The sequence below is a fragment of the Scophthalmus maximus genome, chromosome 10 (genome assembly GCF_022379125.1).
Source record: "Scophthalmus maximus strain ysfricsl-2021 chromosome 10, ASM2237912v1, whole genome shotgun sequence".
Lineage (NCBI taxonomy): Eukaryota > Metazoa > Chordata > Actinopteri > Pleuronectiformes > Scophthalmidae > Scophthalmus > Scophthalmus maximus.
Window position 1 is genome coordinate 3,463,056 of NC_061524.1, and position 20,830 is coordinate 3,483,885.

Below are 20,830 nucleotides of genomic sequence, written 5' to 3' on the forward strand. Positions count from 1 at the left end.
ATGTATTTCACCGCAATGCTAAATCGATATAAAATGATCCCTTTAATGGTTAATTGAAAAATTGTTGCAGCTCTTAAAAAAATCAACATAAAACGACATAACTGCAAAGAAAAAGCAGCAATTCATCCAATCAGTAGAATACGTTTTATTTGAATTCTAAATGAACATTTCGGCGTCTGAGCTCGGCTCTCTGATGTTTCTCCACAGCGCAGCAGCTGAGAACCACTGATCACTTCAGGCTCCTTTTTCTAAAGCAGTTGAACCTGGTTTATCCAAACACACGGAAAAAAAAGCTCAGACCTCCAAAGTTAAATAAGCAAAGTGGAAACCCCTTTTCCCTTATTGACTGTGCGCAACCTCGCAGATCTCCCCGTTGACACGCGCAGCGAAATGTCGAATTAGACATTTGCTCGGGTCACTGCATCAAGCCTTTGTGTGTGCTCGTTTTCATTTCTTGGGAAAGAAAGGGGCCGCTGGTCCGGAAACGTCACTAAATGTCAGTGGTGTCAGTATTTCATCCTCCCCACCATCTCGTGCTGCGATAAACCAGTTTTCACTGTGACCACTAAATGATTCCCTGGTGATGACCCACTCATCTAACATGCCTGACCATGAGGAAAAAGAAAATGTTAGAGTAAAACATGTGAGAAATGCGGAAATAAAGAGCTTAGAGGTTTCAGCAGCAGCAGTTTGCTTCACCTCATGTATGGTTGTGACTCTCCTCACCTCTTCTTCTCCTCCTCCTCTCCAGGCATGTGGCGATCCCAAGGCTAAGCCCTCCTACCTCGTCGATAAGAACTTGGAGTCTGCGGTTAAATTTATCGTCAGGAAGTTCCCCGCTGTGGAGACGCGGAATAATAACGTAAGTATGCCAGCTTGTATGTGTGCGGCGTGTTTGTACAGTTTAGATAAGAAGAGAACGAAAGAGAGATTTTATGTCTATATCTTCAAAATGTAATAAAAGTTTAATTTGGGTTTTCTAGCTACTATTAAACGTCTACAACATTTAGGAAAAAAACATTTTGATATAGATCTACGTGATATTATTTTGAGGTTGCAAATTACAGTTATTGGAGAGTCAGGGATTTTGGGGGAGATAAGAAGATACATCTCTGTAGTTGATGAACTGTCATTTCATGTCAGGTTTTTAAATAATAATCTTATCGCAGTGAAATGGTCACCTACTACCCAGCAATCATTCAAACGACATCTAAACATAAATGTCGTCAGGGGCTGAAATAATATAATAAGTGTTTGGTTTTTGATTTCATCAATAACTGACCATGGATGGATTATTAAAATTAAAATCAATTAATCGTTTGCCACCTGACGGACCACTAACCCCGTTTGAACATGTAGTTACATTTTTTATTTCCTGTTACTTTTTATTTTCTGTACAGTTTTTAACTCTGCAGCCTCGTACACCACTGTTTGGTTTGATTTGAACAAGACTGTGTGTGTGTGTGTGTGTGTGTGTGTGTGTGTGTGTGTGTGTGTGTGTGTGTGTGTGTGTGTGTGTGTGTGTGTGTGTGTGTGTGTGTGTGTGTGTGTGTGTGTGTGTGTGTGTGTGTGTGTGTGTGTGTGTGTGTGTGTGTGTGTGTGTGTGTGTGTGTGTCCAGGTTTGTTGCTTGAACTAAACCAAGTCATCGCTCATCAAATGTTTTTCTTTTAGCTTTACTTGTTAGCTTAGCTCATAGCTTCTGGCCTGTGTGTTTATGTGAAACTGTCGTTTAGCAAACAGCTCTGTGTGTGTGAGTGACGGAATTTGTGTAAGTGATGGAATTTGTGTGAGTGACAGAATTTGTGTGTGTGTGTGTGTGTGTCTAACTGCTTTATTCAGTATAACTGTGCAAAAAAGATGTCTTATGTTGTTTTCTGCTTTGTTTCTGTGTTTGTTTGTGTTGTGCATGCTAAACTTGGCTTATTCCGGACTTGTGCTTTTTGGTAAGTTTTTGTATCTAAGTTCCCGTAACTATAATTTGTATTTTAAGTTGACGTACCTAAGTTTTGCAATAATGTCGTTCTTTTGGATCCTGGAGTGTGTTTTTGCTTTGCTCTGCGTTCTTCTCCCCTGTCTCCTCTGCCGGCAGCTTTAAAAACAAAACAAAAAAACTTTTCCTTCCTTCATCCTCTGAGTGACTGTGTGGCTGGCTCACTACCTGGTTGGTTAGATGGCTGAGTGACCAACTGGTTGGCTGTTTGAATAACTAGTTGACTGCCTGCACTAAGGAGTGTTTGAAAGAGAGGATTTACTCATTTGTTCTGGAAATATCTGCCTTTCGTCATTTAGCAGCGACAACAACTATACAGGGAACCTGACGACTACGAAATAGGCAGAAAGGGCAGTAAACTGATCACCTGTCCAAGTTTTTTAAAGATTAAAAACTGACTAAACTCCTTGGTGCAGTAGCAGTGTCACACACTTCCTTCTACACTTGTCATTTCCTACACTTTTTACCTGGTGAACTAGCTCTGGTTCAGGCTCCTGTTCTGAGCTCAAACACACAAACACACACACACACAAAGCTTTGGAGCTGGGTTTGATTTACATGCAAGATGCTCCAGTCATTGCTGTCATGTAAATAGAAACCATTTATTTAAACTAGCCTCAGTGGAACTGTCATGTTGCATTTTCTGACTTGTGGATGTATTGAAGCCTGGTTAAAAGATTGATGTGACGGCCCTTTAAAGTATAAACCATTTTCATGTTTTGAAGAAGAAAAGAAAGCCCAGCATCCACAAGCATAGAAAGAGAGCTTTGACTTTCAGTGCTGTCATTGAATTTCCCATTTCAAGTCAAACTCAAACCTAAAAAACAGGACACTGTTGGGTCGACCGCTTTGGCTTTGATAGTCAGATTCTACTTTGGTCAAAAATTTTTGGGGGTATATATTATTTGCAGCTGAGATATTAAACTTCAAATACAAGCTGCATTCGCCTGCATGTAAAATATCCAAGCAAATATTCAAATGAAGGAGATGTTTCACCAAAGTAAAATGACTTCACATAGATATATATTTTTTTAAACTGGGTGATTCTCTGTCTTTGTATCCACTTATCTGTGTTTTTCTCTGTTTCTATTCATGAAAGGAAAGAGTTAAACTTCCTCCAGTTTCATTGAATAATTCAGAAAATAGAATATGAGTAATGTCAATTTAGTGTTAATTAAGAGAAACTGTCATTAATTAATTTGAACAAAACGTGATAAACACTTTTAATAACCGAAGGCAACCCTAGTAATGGGGCTTTTTTAAAAATTCATTAGTGGGTTAATTACAGATACACATAATGTGTCACTCTAGTTTGAAGAAAATTATGATGTGGGGAAAATAAATCTTATTGGCTTTGAATGCACACGGATTTTGTATGAGGCTTTAAACACAAAACACAAACATTTCAGCTGCACAGAATCAAATTACACTGAAAAAAGATGTTTGGTTTCTTTGTTTATCACACACTTGTCCGTTTGTAATTGTGTGAACTTGTGTGGTTTTATAGCAACAGCTCGCTCAGCTGCAGAAGGAGAAGTCAGAGATTCTAAAAAACTTGGCTCTCTACTACTTCACCTTCGTAGATGTCATGGAATTCAAGGTAGGAGCATGGTTACATGCACAGTGATGGTAGACTGTGGTGGAAAGGGAAAGAGATTTAATGTCACTCTATCAACAGGACCACGTGTGTGAGCTGCTGAACACCATCGACGCCTGCCAGGTCTTCTTTGATATCGTAAGTGCGATGAGCTAACAAAGACATTAACAGATTCACTCGGCGTATCGGAAATATTTCACTCTCTGATATATGGGCAGCTGCCCCCCGACCCCCCCAAAAAAAATCCATATTGTTCTGACTCTAGTCATGACAAGCAAAGTCTTTAAGATCCTCTGCAGAAGACATGAAGAGATGCTGTAAGCGTTCAGTTTCATCATTTTATAAAAATGGCGTTTTGCGGTTTCCTGCCAGACGGTGAACTTTGACCTGACCAAGAACTACCTGGACCTGGTTGTGACTTACACAACTCTGATGACAATACTGTCCCGCATAGAGGAGAGGAAGGCTATCATCGGACTGTACAACTACGCCCACGAGATGACGCATGGAGCTAGGTGACCAAAACAAACACAGAGATGTCAGAACGCTAAAGCAGACTTGTTGCTCATTCTACACACAAAGAATTGGTTTAGTTGTCGCTCTTGATCACGACAAAGATACAAACTTAACCCATGAAATAATCACCACATGTTTTTTATACTGTTCTGTGTATTTGTGTGTCAGTGACCGCGAGTATCCCAGGTTGGGCCAGATGATCGTGGATTATGAAAACCCTTTGAAGAAGATGATGGAGGAGTTTGTCCCACATGGAAAAGTATACTTCATCTTCTACTTCTCAAAGTAGTTCCTCATGTTTACAGTATCTTTACAGATAGAAATCTGTGCCACATTTAGTTTGTGTATTCAACAGTTTCCTGCTTTTGATCTGGGAGATAAAATATCAACTAAATTAAAAGCAAAGTTAAAATAAATGTGGTGGAAACTTCATTCAAATCCACTGAAACACCAACGCCGCACTTTAATACACTTTGTTTCACAAATGGAATTGGATCATGTTACATGACAGATCCATATTTTATGTATTGAGTTTTTCATGTCATCCACAGTGAAGGGCAGGATTATGCTCACCTGACTCGCTTTGAAAATCCCTATTAGAAGTCTATTTCTGTTGCGATTTCTTTCATCTCTCTCTCTCTCTCTCTCTCGTCCCTCAGTCCCTGTCAGACGCATTGATCAGTCTTCAGATGGTTTACCCCAGGAGGAACTTGTCCGCTGACCAATGGAGGAACGCCCAGCTGCTCTCGCTCATCTCTGCCCCCTCCACCATGCTCAATCCTGCTCAGTCCGACACTGTTAGTATGACGAATTTGTTAACTGTAAATTGTGTAAATGTTTGGCATTTTCTTTCCATGTTTAGTCAGCTGGCAATTTGAAGACTTGTGGACAAAGAGAATGGATATTAAATTGTCTAACTTAAACTTTTATCAAGACATATTTAATCCAGACAGCTGTCTCTTGCTCTTGATGCCAAATCACTGCTTCTCTTTGCAAATAACTAGAAAAGCTGAAAGGAAACTGTAGCATCATGTCCCAGTGTAAACAGGAAGCAGATTGTCTAATTGCCATTGGTTGCTAAGTAGCAGAAAATATTACAAACAAGTAACAGCATAGACATAAAATTAAGAGAGAGGTTTTTTTGCTTTTTTACCTGGACCAACAATGAGGTGGAAGTGTTGGAAACGATAACGTAACTGGTTATCCATTGTGCGTTCGCCACAGGTAGTCGAGGCTAATGGCGTTAGTTTTCTTGCAGAAAAGGGTGTCACATGATAGGAGTGTGACGAATCATGGATGGATATGTCAATAAAGTAGCGAACGTCAGTGTCTGAGTAATTGTTTCTAAAGTCTGCGTTAGTTTGTCTCAGTCCAGACTAAAATGTGAAAGTTTATAATCTCAAACGAGACCAGCAGCGTTTTCAGAACTCTACTTAAAGGCATAAAACTAAAAGTCGTTCGTGTGGATGAAGCCTCACTCACCTCTCGTGTCTCTGTCTTCAGATGCCGTGTGAATATCTGTCACTGGACGCGATGGAGAAGTGGATCGTTTGTGAGTACTCTAGAAACTTTTTTACCCTTCATCCGAATTGGTTGCCAGTTGATCAAATGGCGTCTGTCTCACACACATTCATAACATCTCTGTTCTCTCTCCAGTCGGCTTCATCCTGTGTCACGCGGTGCTGAACAGCGACGCGGCAGCGTTGTCTCTGTGGAAGTTGGCGCTGCAGAGCTCCACCTGCCTCTGTCTGTTCAGGGACGAAGTCTTCCACATCCACAAGGCGGCGGAGGATCTGTTCGTGAACATCAGAGGGTGAGAGACCACCGTGTGTGTGTGTGCGCGCGTGTGGACATAGATCAATATCAAGCAGCGAACTCATTTTCTTTGATTTGTAATGAGTGAAAACTTTGATAACTGATATTTTTTATTGAAGGGGTTGCAGCCTTTTGCAAAGTTTTGTTTTTTGAATTGAAAATGCTCCTTTCGTCTTTTTCCAGGTACAACAAACGCATCAACGACATCAGAGAGTGCAAAGAACAGGCCCTGTCTCATGCGTATGTACATTACCCTGTTACTCGTCTCTTCATCATATCCCTAAAAAAAATTTCGTCATGTTTTAATGTTGAGTTCCTCACTCACAAAAAAAAATTAGACTTTATTGCTTCATTTCACTGCCCACATTTCCAGTTTTATCTTTTTTCTTCTGCCCTTTTTTAACCGTCTTTTTTTCTTCTTCTTCTACCCTCTTGTGTCTCTCTCTCGGGGAGTGTCACTCTGACAAATCACCTTCTTCTTCCCTTTATCCCTCATCCAGTCCCCCCCCACCCCATTTTTATCCTCCCCTCTTTGTCTCCCGCTCTGTCTCATCCCTGCTTTTATCCTCATTACTTATTCCATCTTCCCCTTTCATCTTCTTTCTCACTCTGTTGCTGTCATCTACTTACTTTTTTGTGTGTCCTCTTGCGGGATTGTCCTGAAAGTGTCAAACTAGCGTTTAATCACGCTGCTGCGTGTGTGTGTGTTTTGATGCTCAGTTCTGATTTCCTCTGCTCCATCTGTCTGACTCTCTCTGCAGAGGCTCCATGCACAGAGAGAGACGCAAGTTCCTCCGATCGGCTCTGAAGGAGCTGGCTACTGTTTTAGCCGATCAGCCCGGACTGCTAGGTCCTAAGGTAACACAAGATACCACATTAAACAGGGAAATAACAATTTCATTTCATAATAGTTTATTTCGTTCTTTTCAGTGTAATCCAAAAACGATATCATATATAATACATTAATTTCCCTTTCATTAAAACATCCAACTATAAACACAAATCAGACTGAAACCTATGCTAAAGAAGAGTGAACACAATATGCAGTTAAATACCACCTTAAAAATTTATAATTTCAACCTAAATTTCCCTTTATTATGACTCTGTTCTCACTATAATGTAATGTCTTTTTAAAACACTGATATACCACCTTAAATATTACGTTAATTCTGCAGCTTATTTAGGTCTCAAAGATTAAACCACCTTTTAAAAAAGGCCTGTGTGTTCCTGTGGCCAGATGGCGACCTTCAGTTATCTACAACAGGCCGACTGTAAACATTTAGCATTTTGGGTTCAGAGGCTGTGAGGCTACAGATGCTGCCAACCGCTGTAGGTCATTTATCTGAGAATTATTTAGTTATCTCTCGACCTCCTTCCATATTTCTTAATTTCCGTCTCCCTCTCTATCTCTCTCCTACTAGGCCTTATTTGTGTTCATGGCGTTGTCGTTCGCCCGTGACGAGATAATATGGCTGCTTCGACATGCAGACAACATCCAGAAGAAGAGCACAGATGACTTCATCGACAAGTGCGTCTACATTTTACAGTGGACATTTAAATTCAACCACTACATCCTTTGCATATTTTCTGCTTGGCTGCCTACGACCCTGCTCTGATTTGTCTGTGTGCCCGTGTGTGTTCTGCAGACACATAGCAGAGTTGATCTTCTACATGGAGGAGCTCAGAGCTCACGTCAGGAAATACGGTCCTGTGATGCAGCGGTATTACGTCCAGTACCTGTCTGGATTTGATGCCGTGGTGCTGAATGAGCTGGTGCAGGTATGAACACGTGCACCCAACATGTTCTGAAAAATTGACATTGAATCATAAAGTAATTAACAGGATATATAAAAATAAATTATAATACAGTAAAGACTTTGTATAAAATCCAGACAATGGCAGAAATGATCTGTCGTCAATACAGTTTTCTTTTGCATGTTTCTTTACACCCATTGTTACTGCAACAAAATTAAACTAGTCATTCAGACACTTTCTGACCATTTAAAAAAAAATATATATATATTTCTTTTCCAAGCACATTATTTGGCTTTATTATTCATCACTGTGAATAAAAACGTTTTTAAAGTTAGACTAATGGATGAATTCTGCCTGGACAACCTGTTACTATCAGACACTCGTCTTACAGAATAGACATTTTTCCCCCCTTCACTTCTTCTCTAACCAATCTTGTCTCTTCTGTCTTTTATGTGACAGAACCTGTCTGTGTGTCCAGAGGACGAGTCTATAATCATGTCTTCATTTGTCAACACAATGACCTCTCTCAGCGTCAAACAAGGTAAAACATTACTTTTTGTATTGTGGTATTGTATTATTACTTATTGGCTGTACATAGTACATGTGTTACTGGTAACTGGTTATATGTTAGTAACCAGAATCTTTTTTTGATCTTCGGTGATCTACGGTGTTTGATGATAATGTACGTAAGCTAAATGTTGTGTGTGTGTTTGTGTTCCAGTGGAGGACGGAGAGGTGTTTGACTTCAGAGGCATGAGACTAGACTGGTTCAGACTGCAGGTATACACACACACACACACACACACACACACCTACTTCGATTTTTCACAAACACATTTCTAAAGGTCAGAGAAGTTCTGCCACTGTAAAGACACGTTGCAGACATTTGACGGTGTGACTAAACCCTTTTTTCCCTCCATCTGTTTTGTTTTGTCTTTGTGTTTTCCTCTCTGCAGGCCTACACGAGCGTCTCCAAAGCCAGTCTCGGTATCGCCGATCACAAGGAGCTCGGTAAAATGATGAACACCATCATCTTCCACACAAAGATGGTGGATTCTCTGGTGGAGATGCTGGTTGAGACGTCAGACCTGTCCATCTTCTGGTGAGACACACACACACGAACCAATACATGAAAGCAAAAGATCGAAAAATGCACAAGTACTGAGATAATAAAAATAAATGAATTTACTTGATGTAAATAATTTGAAGTTAGTGTGTGTATCCCTTGTTTGATTTGTGTCCTCCCATGTTTTTCGTGTGTGTGTGCGTGCGTGCATGTGTGTGTCTGCTTAGCTTCTACAGCCGTGCGTTTGAAAAGATGTTTCAGCAGTGCTTGGAGCTTCCCTCCCAGAGCCGACACTCCATCTGCTTCCCTCTGCTCTGCACACACTTCATGTCCTGTACACACGAGCTCTGTCCTGAGGAGGTAAACACACACACACACATCCACTGTAATATACACAAATCTACACACACATATAATAAAGATGAAAGTAATATGTATTGTGTCCTTTCCTTCCTCCACAGCGCCACCACATAGGCGATCGGAGTTTGTCGTTGTGTAACATGTTTCTGGATGAAATGGCCAAACAGGCCAGAAACCTGATCACGGACATCTGCACTGAGCAGTGTACGCTCAGCGACCAGGTAGCAACACACGGGCGGAGGCAGCCGCTTTAACACAATGATCAATTGTTCATGGGGGGAAATATAGTTATTCTCTTTTTGTGAAGAAGAGAAGATCGATGCTGCTCTCAGCCCCACAGCCGGCGGCTCGTTAGCTTAGCTTTCGCACAAAGACTGACAACGGCTCGTCTGGCTCAGCATCTCTTGTCCTGTTTGTATCACACAACCACACAATTAACTGTTTTTACATGACGTTATGTGCTGGACTTGTCTTTTTTTCGGCTCTGCTGGTTGCTTGGCAACTGGTCAGAGACTCCGGCACGTAACTGGTCCCAGGCAAGAACAAGTCAGAGAGAGTGGTATCGATCAGAAATGAGAGTGGTATCGATTCTTCTCATTAAAACTCTTCGCCAGAGCACGAGTCAGCCGAGGGAACCACAATGCCGAGCTACAGTCTGTGAGAACTCTTCTCTTGTCTGGACGTTTTCACCCCAAAACTGTATGAACAAATTAATACTTCAAAAGATCCAAGAGTCTTAAAGTTTTCCTAGCATGTACAGTACATTCAAAATAAAAGTCCCACAAACAAACTCTCTGATCTCACCTCTAGCCAAAAATTGATTTTTATACCCCTTGTATGATATCACATGCTGTCACATTAATGTTGTGAGTCCTTTCTTGATGCATGTCGGTAAAAGCTTCTTAGATTCATCTTTATCTGACCGCTGCTTTCAAATCTTACATTGTGTGAAGCTGCTGTGCTTTGAACCTCATCGGTCTTTGACTGTCCCTCAATCTCTCTTTGTTTTTCTTTTCACCCGTCTCTGTAGCTGCTTCCCAAGCACTGTGCGAAAACCATCAGCCAGGCGGTGAATAAGAAGAGCAAGAAGGCGACGGGGAAGAAGGGCGAGCCGGAGCGGGAGAAGCCGGGGGTGGAGAGCATGAGGAAGAACAGACTACTGGTCACCAAGTAAGTAAACGGGGGGAAAAAATCAAATTTTGTTCATGACTCACCTCCTCTCTTTGTGTTCCGTGTCTCTCTCTCTCGAAGCACCGATTAATAAGTAATGACTATTGATTCTGTCCCAGTTATTAATAATAGATTAATAACCTAATTTTTATTGTTGGATTGAGTTTTCCATTAACGCCATTAAACTTGCATCTTTGTTCATGCAGTAGTAATGATCACAGCTGTTTACAATCTAACAAACACCTCATATTGTTTGTGTTGCGACTGTAAATGTTGAGTTACGTTGATGTCGCGGTGCAGATAATCTTATTCTCGTGTGTCAGTGGTTTCTTTTTACAGTCACTTGCATATTTCTACACCTCCTCCACTTTTTGTTGTTTTCTACATTTCTATACTGTATTCCCTTTATTGCTGCAAAGAGCCACTGGTCCCCTCAGATTATTAAAAGTTTCATCTTGTTGTTTTCTTTTCTTTTCTTTCCAGTCTGGACAAACTCCACACGGCGTTATCCGAACTCTGCTTCTCCATCAACTACGTTCCCAACTTGGTGGTGTGGGAACACACTTTCACACCGAGAGAGTACCTCACCTCGCACCTGGAGATCCGGTTTACCAAGTAAATGCACACACACACAGACAAAAGCATAAATTCCTAGACAGCCACCAGTAACGTGGAACGTCTGTTTAAATTTTACCTTTGCTCCCGCTGGTTCGTGTTCTCACTGAACTTGCCTCCGTCCTGGTGTCTGTTTCCGCTCCGTCACCAGGTCCATAGTGGGGATGACCATGTACAACCAGGCAACTCAGGAGATCGCCAAGCCCAGCGAACTGCTGACCAGCGTGCGGGCCTACATGACGGTGCTGCAGTCCATCGAGAACTACGTCACCATCGACATCACGCGCGTCTTCAACAACGTCCTCCTGCAGCAGACGCAGCACCTGGACAGCCACGGGGAGCCCACCATCACCAGTCTGTACACAAACTGGTACGTTCTCTTTAAAAAAACGGATCTGGGACGATGAGATAAATAAAATACCGGTAGAGAAGAGGAGTTGGAAGTTTTCACAAAAGAACATTTGTACAGACTCTGCCGGTGGAGAGAATCTCTCAAACGGCTCTTTCCCGGAGTCTGTGTTCTCACATTTCCAGTTGCAGAGACTCTTTTATTACCACGATTGACAAAACATCTATTTTTCAGTGTTCTGCAGAAGGACATCGTTTTCACAGCTACATGGGGTTTTTTTTTCTTTCAACTCTGCTGGAAACTTCTGTTACAGCACAAACAACTAAATGTCAGACTTTGCTATTTTGAGCAGAGAACCTGCAGGAACGTTGTTCCTGGATTTGTCATTAAAGGTCATGACTGTGTGTTGTTGTTTATTTCTTTGACTTTGAGGGTTTGGTTCAGGAGAGCAAGTTAAAAATGTCCTCCAATTCTTAATAATCACTTTGATTTAAAAAGTGGTGCATCATTGTGTTAAGGAGCCTTATTTTTCAGATGATGGGAATGAAATACAGATTTAAAACCTTTTTTATTAGTAACATATTTACATATTTATTCCTGAAATCCAATTACACGAGGGACGGACTAAAACATGTCGGTCATATTGAGAAAGTATCTTCTGTGTGTTCAGGTACTTGGAGACGTTGCTCCGTCAGGTCAGTAACGGACACATCGCCTACTTCCCTGCCATGAAAGCCTTCGTCAACCTGCCCACGGAGAACGAACTGACGTTCAACGCCGAGGAATACTCCGACATCTCTGGTACAAACATACAAAATACAAAACACACTTTCTAAACCAGCAGGATACGTACATATGCATGTTTCCTTGTTTCTCCAGAACAGTTTTTTTCTAAAAATAATACTCTCAAAAAATGTGTGTCCTTAATGAGACAATTTCAAGATTTATATTAGGTTTATATTTTCTGCTGGAGGAACATGGAGGATTAAACATTTTGTAATAATAAGTGTGTCTGTGTGTGTTATTTCACAGAGATGCGTTCTCTGTCCGAGCTGTTGGGGCCGTACGGAATGAAGTTCCTCAGTGAGAGTCTGATGTGGCACATCTCGTCACAGGTCTCAGAGTTGAAGGTATACACACCCAAACACACACACACACACACACACACACACACACACACACACCCTAACCCACGTCTAATCATACATCCAAAACAAAGTTTCATGAAAAGCAATAATCCTGCTGTTTGTTTGTTTGTCTCTGTGTAGAAACTGGTGGTAGAGAACATGGAGGTTCTGACCCAGATGAGGACGAGCTTCGACAAACCCGAACACATGGCCGCACTCTTCAAGAAACTCACCTGTAATGAACACACACACAAAAAAAATAATTCTGATAATGTGGAAACTCCAAGTTACTAAATATCAAATCTTTCCAGGAAATATATTGTGTATTTGACAACTAATCTCTCACACAGTCTCGTGCCTGTTTTTTATTGTTTTGTCACAGTCTTGTAAAAAAAATTGTGAATATCATTAATAGCAGCTGAAAGACTGTTAAAAGTCAATACAAATACTGTACAGAACAACAGCCTCAGTCTTCCTTGTGAATCAACTGATTGATTAGTGTGATATTTATTGTCACTGATTTTATTCTGGCAATTGAGGTTTTATGGACGTGTCTCATATTTTCGTGTCTTTGCAGCTGTGGACAGTGTTCTGAAGAGAATGACCATCATTGGAGTCATTTTGTCCTTCCGCTCCCTCGCGCAGGAGGCTCTGAGAGATGTACGACACACACGTAAAACACAAATTTTAAATATATATATTTGTGAATATTTTCATGCCTCCTCCTCACTCGTCCTGGATTGTCCCCGTTTCTCTTCCTCCAGGTGTTATCCTGTCACATTCCTTTCCTGGTCAGTTCGGTGGAAGACTTCAAGGACCACATTCCCCGAGAGACGGACATGAAGGTGTGAAACACTCACAGACATTAAAAATAAATACAAATAAAATAGAATAACCTCTTAAGCGGTTGTCAGTGTTCAGATATTGTTGATGTGAACTCGTCCTCTGGTTTCCAGGTGGCCATGAATGTCTACGAGCTGTCGTCAGCAGCAGGTTTACCCTGCGAGATCGACCCGGCTCTGGTCGTGGCTCTGTCGTCGCAAAAAAGTGGTGAGACACACAAACACAAAAGTAAAAACCTGAATCCACCTTCCTCACACATCCCATCTCCTGATTTACCTCCTCCTTCGTGTATCCGTGCAGACAACATCAGTCCAGAGGAAGAGTATAAGATCGCCTGCCTGCTCATGGTGTTTGTGGCCGTTTCACTGCCGACGCTGGCCAGCAACGTGATGTCCCAGTACAGCCCCGCCATCGAAGGTACAACATATTTTTGGTTTCCTGGGAGAAATATTACGACTTCAGATAAGAGTGAAAGCGACACACGATCTGAGTTTTGGGGTCGTCTCCTGACTTGAATCAACAGGAACCTCAGAATATTTAGCATTTTCTTTCTCCTCAAAATAAGATACACAAAAAAAGGGTTAATGATTATCACAAAAGTTGCCGCTATGTAAATATTCCATCCTTCGACTAATCAATTGAGCTAATTGTTGTGGAGAAGCACCGAGAGCGGCGCCGCAGAAAATACTTCTCAGTGTGGAAGAGTGAAGATAATCTACTGCATCTGCTCTGCATATAAATGAGACTGACCTCACGCTCGGGGATTAATTCGTACGCGCGTGTGTGCACGAGCCTCATCGCCATCTCCATAACTCATTCTGTGTAAATTATGAAAATAAAGGTCAGTTTTACTCATCGTGACCTTATTTGTCGAATGTATTTCAGTGAAAGATTCATCAAGTTAAATAAACCTGGGTTGTTGTTTTTTTATTTTATTGTAATAGAGACACTGTTGTGTTTGAATGAAGCTTTTGATGAAGGTATCTAAGAGTCGAGTCACCCGAGGGTGAATTATCAAGACGTTGCCTCCTAACAACCTTGAAATGAAAGGCGCCGTTGTTAATAAGGAACAGTTGAGGAGGATAATGAGTCGTAATGGGCTCCGCCGGCGTTGATATGCAGACGGCATATTGGCCAACAATTGGTTTTTCCGACCGCACATCTCACGGCACGGAGTCACGCTTTTTGTGAATGTATGATTACATGCATTTATATATATATATTCACATAGTTTTTATGCGTCTCATATACACACACACACACAATGACTGTGATCTGCATGAAATATAAAAAATACACACACGCACACGCACACACACACGCACGCACGCATCAGAAATTAACCCAGAACCAATTGATGACGTTTCCTCGTTCTCTCTCTTCTCCCTGCGTGTGTCTGCTGCCCCCTACAGGCCACTGCAACAACATCCACTGTCTGGCCAAAGCCATCAACCAGATCGCCGCCGCTCTCTTCACCATCCACAAGGGAAGCATCGAGGACCGCCTCAAAGAGTTCCTGGCCGTAAGACCAATCAATATTGATTTTAAATTTTAAACTTGTTATATTTCTATTTTTTTTTTTACGTCTCGGTGCCGGAGCATACTGTTTTTTACGAGTTCTTGGGAACGTCAAGAGGGAGCGAATGTTCACTTGGACTCGAGGATGAAGTGATTTATATTTTAGTTGGTCAAAGGTCACTGTGACCATAGCTTGATGTAAACTGCAACCTGATTGGTTGCTGGAGGTGTACACCTGCAAGTTTTCCATGTGACATTTGTATGTCTGGCCCTTTGTTTTTTTTGAGTTTTTTTTCTTGCCACCATATCACTGTCTCTATAGCAACTAATAAAATAACACTGATTTATTAATTAATGTAAAAGCAGAGCTGGGAAAAAAATTTGATCTGATTTAAAATGTGTCTCTAGCTGAAATTTAAAAAAAGTAGTAGTAAAAAGTTGAAACACAACTAGTGAGACACGATAAGCTATTGTACAACTCTAACATGCTTGTGTGTGTGTAGCTGGCCTCATCCAGCCTGTTGAAGATCGGCCAGGAGACGGACAAGATGACGACACGTAACAGAGAATCAGTCTACCTGCTGCTGGACATGGTGAGAGAAACCAAAATAGAAAAACCTGATTCTGGTGGCGAGAGATTTGGAGAAAGTCTGTATGAATCTTTTTCTATTTTCTGTGTCTGTGTGTGTTTGTGGTCTTTCAGATTGTGCAGGAGTCTCCCTTCCTGACCATGGACCTGCTGGAGTCCTGCTTCCCCTACGTCCTGCTGCGAAACGCCTACCACGCCGTCTACAAACAGAGCATCAGCGCCAACGCATAGAAAACGCAGTACAAACACACAGCAGAGGGTTTTTACACCGGTGCCGTCTGCCGTTACGGGCATCAGCGCTCATCCCGCGACAATAAACACACTAAAGACAAAACTAAACACGCTAAACTATGCCTGAAATGCCTCAACATTACGATTCCTGACGACGACCGACAAAACACCGCCAGTGTCGACGTGTACACGCAAAAAAACGCCCACAAGCGTATAACACACGTAAAGCGTGTAGCATTTAAAAAAACAAGACCACTCCAGATACAGAACAAAAACTGTACATTTAAAAACTGAAAAACGCCAAAAGAACATATGAAAACTTAATTCATTGCACAATGATTATCAAAAACAAAATATGAGCAGAAACATAAACTCAGAAGCAAACACACGAGCTGGATGAAGTTGGGGATCAGTGTTTTTACTTTAATCATTGTACCTTTTTCATGATGTTGCCAGGGGACCATAACCATAGCAACGCATCATATACCATATGTTTGGTTGGTATAAAAAGAACAAAAATATAAATATATAGTATATATATAGTTGACACTAAAATATTCTTTCTTTTTTTGTTTTTTCTTTTGTTTTTTTTCTTGATGAAAGATTTTCAGTGTTCAGCTGACGACTTCTATGTGGTGATGGATTGGGTTGCGTACTTTGGGGAATGCACACGGTTCTGATGTGATGTTTTATCTTTTTGATTTTATGGACGAGGCCGGGTTGTTGATGATGATGGACTGTGTTGATACTGAAAGACATGTCGCTTGTTAATGTAAGTTTACACTTCTACACACACACACACACGGACAAAGAGACAAAAACTACAAACACTAAATTCCATGGCAAACACACACACACACACACACACACACACACACACACACACACACACACACACACACACTTGTAGAACATGGTGACGTTTTCTTTCTTTTCTTTTTTCTAGCTAGTCGTAACCAACTTCTTGTGGGTAAAGATATAATATCTGTATTCTACTTTGATGTGAACTGAAACTCGTCTGTTTTTAATGTTCATGTTTTTTTATTTTTATGATGACGACGATTTGCCAAAATGTGCTGACACTAAAACAAAAAAGAAAAGAAAAGAAACTTATGTTATCAGGGGCTTTGGAAGTGGTGGAGTTTGTTTGGGTGTTCATGGGTGATGAGAAGAGGCCATTTTAAAATGTTTGGATGATTCCGGGGGAAACAATCGACTCCCAGGCAGCTCCGTTAGTAGATGGGGAGTTACACGGGAACTTTTAACGGTGGGAACACATTTTAAAACATACTACAATAACACTAAAGTAATAATACTACAGTGTGGGCCTGGAGCAGGCGTCCCATCCTGCTGTCACAGAACAGTTATTTAACTCTCCTGGTTGAGTTGCGGTCCAGTAGGTGCTGCTCTTCCCCCCCCCCCCCCCCCAGTAACAAGCCAGTACAATACATAACTTGTATGAATCTATTGCACACTCATTTCTGTCTAAAAAAAAAAAAGGATGAAATGTTTGATTTCTTAGCAGCTGTGGAGTTGCTCACCATCTGCTCTCTGCTGCCGGATAAACATGTTAGTACTTTGACAGGAACAATAAAAGTAAAATGGAAATTCAAAGTTTTACGTAATCCTGCAGCTGCAATAAGACGCTGGGTTTGCGAGCGGCGGTCGATGGGGCGTCCTCCTCCTCCGGTCAACTTTCCATACGAGCGGTTACTTTTTTTGCGACGGTTACTCGGGACCTTTTAGGACAGACGGACGACTTTTTACAAAGTGCAGTCTCATTTATTTTGTATTATTTCTCCGAGTGGAGGCGATGGCGGAGGAGGGCTGCGTACTGAGACACACTCTGCTCCCTGTGTGCCGGCCCCTCTGCTCACCAGGGGCTCTGTCTGGACGCTCACACTGCACACTAATACACACACACATTCACATTCACCTGGAGTTTATTAACACTACAACTTCACAGTTGATTCCACGTGTGTGTGTGTGTGTGTGTGTTTCTCCTGTGCAGCTCGTCAGTAGTTTGCACTGTGAGCCTGCGAGGACAGAACCCTCGGGACACATTCTGCCATGTGATGTGGAATGACGGTTGCTCTTTTTCTTTCTAACCAATTCTTTTTTTAATTTTCTTTCTGTGTCTCTCTAATTCCACCGTGTAACTTAAATGACTTAAATGAATAAAATAAACTTTAGGGCTGTGTCAGACCTGAGCTGTGAGTGTGTGACGGGCGTGATGAGTGAGAAGTGGTGAGTGACTCAGTGTCCAGTTTCACCCTGTTGGATATTATTAACTGACTGTTACAGTGGTACGTTAAGTCGCCTAAAACTAAATTCAATCACTACAATGTTCATGTTAACAGTAATATATGCTCTACGACTATTAGATCTGGTTTTGATTCATCTTTAATCTCTCGCTTATTCGAAAAAAAAGCCAATAATGGCAAATGAAATGGCAAAATACCTCAAGAAAATTCAGCGCTAGTTTCCAACATTAGCATTAGATTAGATTATTTTGTACATGAGAAATGCATGAGTCACATATTAGTTTCACATGGATCTGCAGGTCTTCAAAAAATTGTAAAATGCACCCCCTAAATCCCAAAAGCCCTTAAAAGGTGTAAAATACTAAGTTGAAAAATGATATTAACTAAAAGTCTTAGATGAAAATAGGTGCATTTAATTTACATTAAAACCTAATCTGTTTTTTATTTTGTTTTAAACAAAATTTGTTCCCAATTTCCTGCATGCTTTAACAAAATTTTGATCTTTTATGTTAGAGATAATTATGATAGTCTAAATATTGTTACACACATCAAGAGCCTAGTGTTTTACATCAGGCCATGCTGTGTGGCACACAGGCCACCAGGGGGCGCCCCACGAAAACAATTCCACAGGAACGAAGGAGACCAATGTTTATTGTATACAAAATCACTGGTGACATTTTATTGCTGTTAGTGAATTTGTTAAGTCACGTGGATACATATTGCATATACAGAAGATTAATTGTATTAAACAATGTCTCCATCAGTTAATCCATCATTCTGTAATTGGATGATCAGATTACAGTGACGAAATCTGATTTATCTTCTAATCCAGTTAATTTGAACATGAGTCAAACTGCTGCTCAACCATAAACTGATGAGTTTTTTTTCTTTTGCATAGTTGCGTGAAATGTTAAAGTGGCGAAGCTGGTCAGTGAAAAACAAACGGTTATAGTCAGGGATCAAATATCAAACCTTTTCCACAGAAAACATTAAACTATGAAACACTTTAGGACAATAAGAAACTAATAACTTCAAAGACATTAATAACATGAGTGATGGCACCGATCCTCGTGTGCTTTCTCTTGCTAGATGTTTAAAATGTACATAAACTCTGCTAAAAGCTACAAGTATTAATTATTGCATTACTTTTTTTTCTAACCTAAAAACAATAACAAAAAATTTTGAATTGTATCTGATTGCAGCTTCTGAAATGAAACCATTTGCTGCTTCTCTCTGTCCTATATCATTTCAAACTGAATATCTTTGGGTTCTAGACAAAACAATATTTAATAATGGCACCTTGAGCATTTCAAATTGATTATGAAACTGATTGCTCATTGCAGCCCTGAGTGAGGTTTATTTTTTGTAAACTTCCCATCAAGAGGTTTTAATACAATTTTTTTTCTGATGCTTTTTGGTGGCAACTGGTTTATGAATTCACTGTCTTACATTATTTGTTTTCGACCAAATTTAAAACCAAAATCGTCCTCGTCCTCTTCAGTTTGTCAATTTTGAAATGAAAAAATGAACATCGCTGTTTTGTTTTCACCGCATAAGAGCAAGTTTCCATGAGTTTCCCGGCAAAACTGTTAAAAAATATCAGCTGGTTGTTGCTTTTGTTTTTTTAATCTCCTATCAGATTTCCGCATCCGGTAAAGGAAACAGAAAAAATGACTTCCGCTGTGTTTAGTGTAAAAAGTCGATTGAGTTTGTGTGAAGTTGTGTGTTGGATTATCTGTCGGCTCCTCCCACACACGATGGTTAAAAGTGAGGGAAGCTCTTTTCTAACATTTATCTTGACCTACTCTTGTTTAAACGTTAACTACTCTCCTCTGAAGGTCACTGTCCTGTCATGACGCCGGAGTCCGTCTGTGGGTTCCTCCAGGAAACCGGAGAGAAAAACGGTCGTCGTCTTCTCCCCCGGGATCAGTCGTCCTGAGGGACGTTCTCCTCCTCCTCCTCCTCGGGTACAGGACTCTCCAGCTTACCTACACAAACATTACAGCATTATTTAATAATGAGACGATTCATATTCAGTTGTCGTTCACCTGAAGGTCCCCGGCCCACATGGGCACATGAGACACGGTGATATTAAAACTACAAGATCTTTGAGGAACTTTTGAATTTGTGGTGGAGGAACCTCCAAGAAAAGGTTCTGTCCAGGGAATTCCCTGATTCTGACAAACTATTCAAAATACTATTTTATGTTCATGTAAGTTATCTCACAACGCTTAGCAATAAAATATAATAATCAGTTTCATTTTATGTTACACTGTTTTGATTGCGTTATTAAATATTTGTGTTTTTTATCTCAACTTAATATTTTTGTCAGATTTAAACTTTTGCTGCTCAAATCCTTAATTTTTTTGTCATAAAATCAAAAGTGACGATGAAAGAAAAAAACTAAAGCTAAATTATAAAGCGATATTTTAATCCACGAGTTACAAGACTGGGTTTGATTTACTATTTTGCTGTAATAACAAACATTAAAATCCCCGTTAACTCCTTCAAAATGTAATTATCCCATTAACATACCAAACAAATCTGACCAGAGATCAGATGATAAATAATAACTGATCACGACACGCGCACATGCACAGCCACTGACATGAAATGGAACCAGAAAAAAAGCAACAACCTGTGACTGTAACAGAGTTCAGCCGTAGAAGGCTGAACAACGTGTCCCACCAATAAATCGTCCTGTTTCCTGCAGCGCGTTGGACACGACATCAACAGGAAATACCTGCTGAAGCCTCGTTTGAGAGCAGGAGACGTGGAAAAAAAGTGAACCACGGAATGTTTCTCTGGGCCAGAAAGTCCGAAATAGAACAAAGGTATTGATGAACACAAAATGCGTCTGATAAAACCAAAAGATTTCTGTCTTTTGAGAAGCTGTGGACACGTTAATCCTCATGTGACGTGTTGCAAAACAAAACAAAAACAACATCATGTCCCGTCATAAGCTAGTTAGTTTAATTTAATCTGGTTCACGTCATGTTTTAATCTCTTGATGGTGCCTACAAT

General features: G+C 40.7%; 1 protein-coding gene across 5 annotated transcripts in view; it reads left to right on the forward strand.

The window, feature by feature from the left end:
• The window catches only part of nckap1 (NCK-associated protein 1), a 28,175-nt gene extending 10,435 nt beyond the window's left edge, over window positions 1–17,740 (forward strand). For 2 of the 5 annotated variants that reach the window (XM_035606343.2, XM_035606340.2), the window contains 30 exons: window positions 752–862; window positions 3,499–3,591; window positions 3,670–3,726; window positions 3,961–4,103; window positions 4,273–4,363; window positions 4,764–4,901; window positions 5,608–5,656; window positions 5,761–5,917; window positions 6,103–6,159; window positions 6,681–6,777; window positions 7,341–7,447; window positions 7,566–7,698; window positions 8,134–8,215; window positions 8,396–8,454; window positions 8,631–8,776; window positions 8,968–9,100; window positions 9,202–9,321; window positions 10,131–10,270; window positions 10,754–10,885; window positions 11,037–11,255; window positions 11,905–12,035; window positions 12,267–12,364; window positions 12,503–12,596; window positions 12,939–13,021; window positions 13,126–13,206; window positions 13,318–13,411; window positions 13,505–13,621; window positions 14,617–14,726; window positions 15,226–15,315; window positions 15,426–17,740. In XM_035606343.2, coding sequence (XP_035462236.1) covers window positions 752–862; window positions 3,499–3,591; window positions 3,670–3,726; window positions 3,961–4,103; window positions 4,273–4,363; window positions 4,764–4,901; window positions 5,608–5,656; window positions 5,761–5,917; window positions 6,103–6,159; window positions 6,681–6,777; window positions 7,341–7,447; window positions 7,566–7,698; window positions 8,134–8,215; window positions 8,396–8,454; window positions 8,631–8,776; window positions 8,968–9,100; window positions 9,202–9,321; window positions 10,131–10,270; window positions 10,754–10,885; window positions 11,037–11,255; window positions 11,905–12,035; window positions 12,267–12,364; window positions 12,503–12,596; window positions 12,939–13,021; window positions 13,126–13,206; window positions 13,318–13,411; window positions 13,505–13,621; window positions 14,617–14,726; window positions 15,226–15,315; window positions 15,426–15,542 — 3,279 coding nt within the window. In that variant the 3' untranslated portion in view covers window positions 15,543–17,740. The remainder of the gene's footprint in view (window positions 1–751; window positions 863–3,498; window positions 3,592–3,669; window positions 3,727–3,960; window positions 4,104–4,272; window positions 4,364–4,763; window positions 4,902–5,607; window positions 5,657–5,760; window positions 5,918–6,102; window positions 6,160–6,680; window positions 6,778–7,340; window positions 7,448–7,565; window positions 7,699–8,133; window positions 8,216–8,395; window positions 8,455–8,630; window positions 8,777–8,967; window positions 9,101–9,201; window positions 9,322–10,130; window positions 10,271–10,753; window positions 10,886–11,036; window positions 11,256–11,904; window positions 12,036–12,266; window positions 12,365–12,502; window positions 12,597–12,938; window positions 13,022–13,125; window positions 13,207–13,317; window positions 13,412–13,504; window positions 13,622–14,616; window positions 14,727–15,225; window positions 15,316–15,425) is intronic. The other 3 variants (XM_035606344.2, XM_035606341.2, XM_035606342.2) reach the window with 2 other exon arrangements.
• Window positions 17,741–20,830: the final 3,090 nt, after the last annotated feature.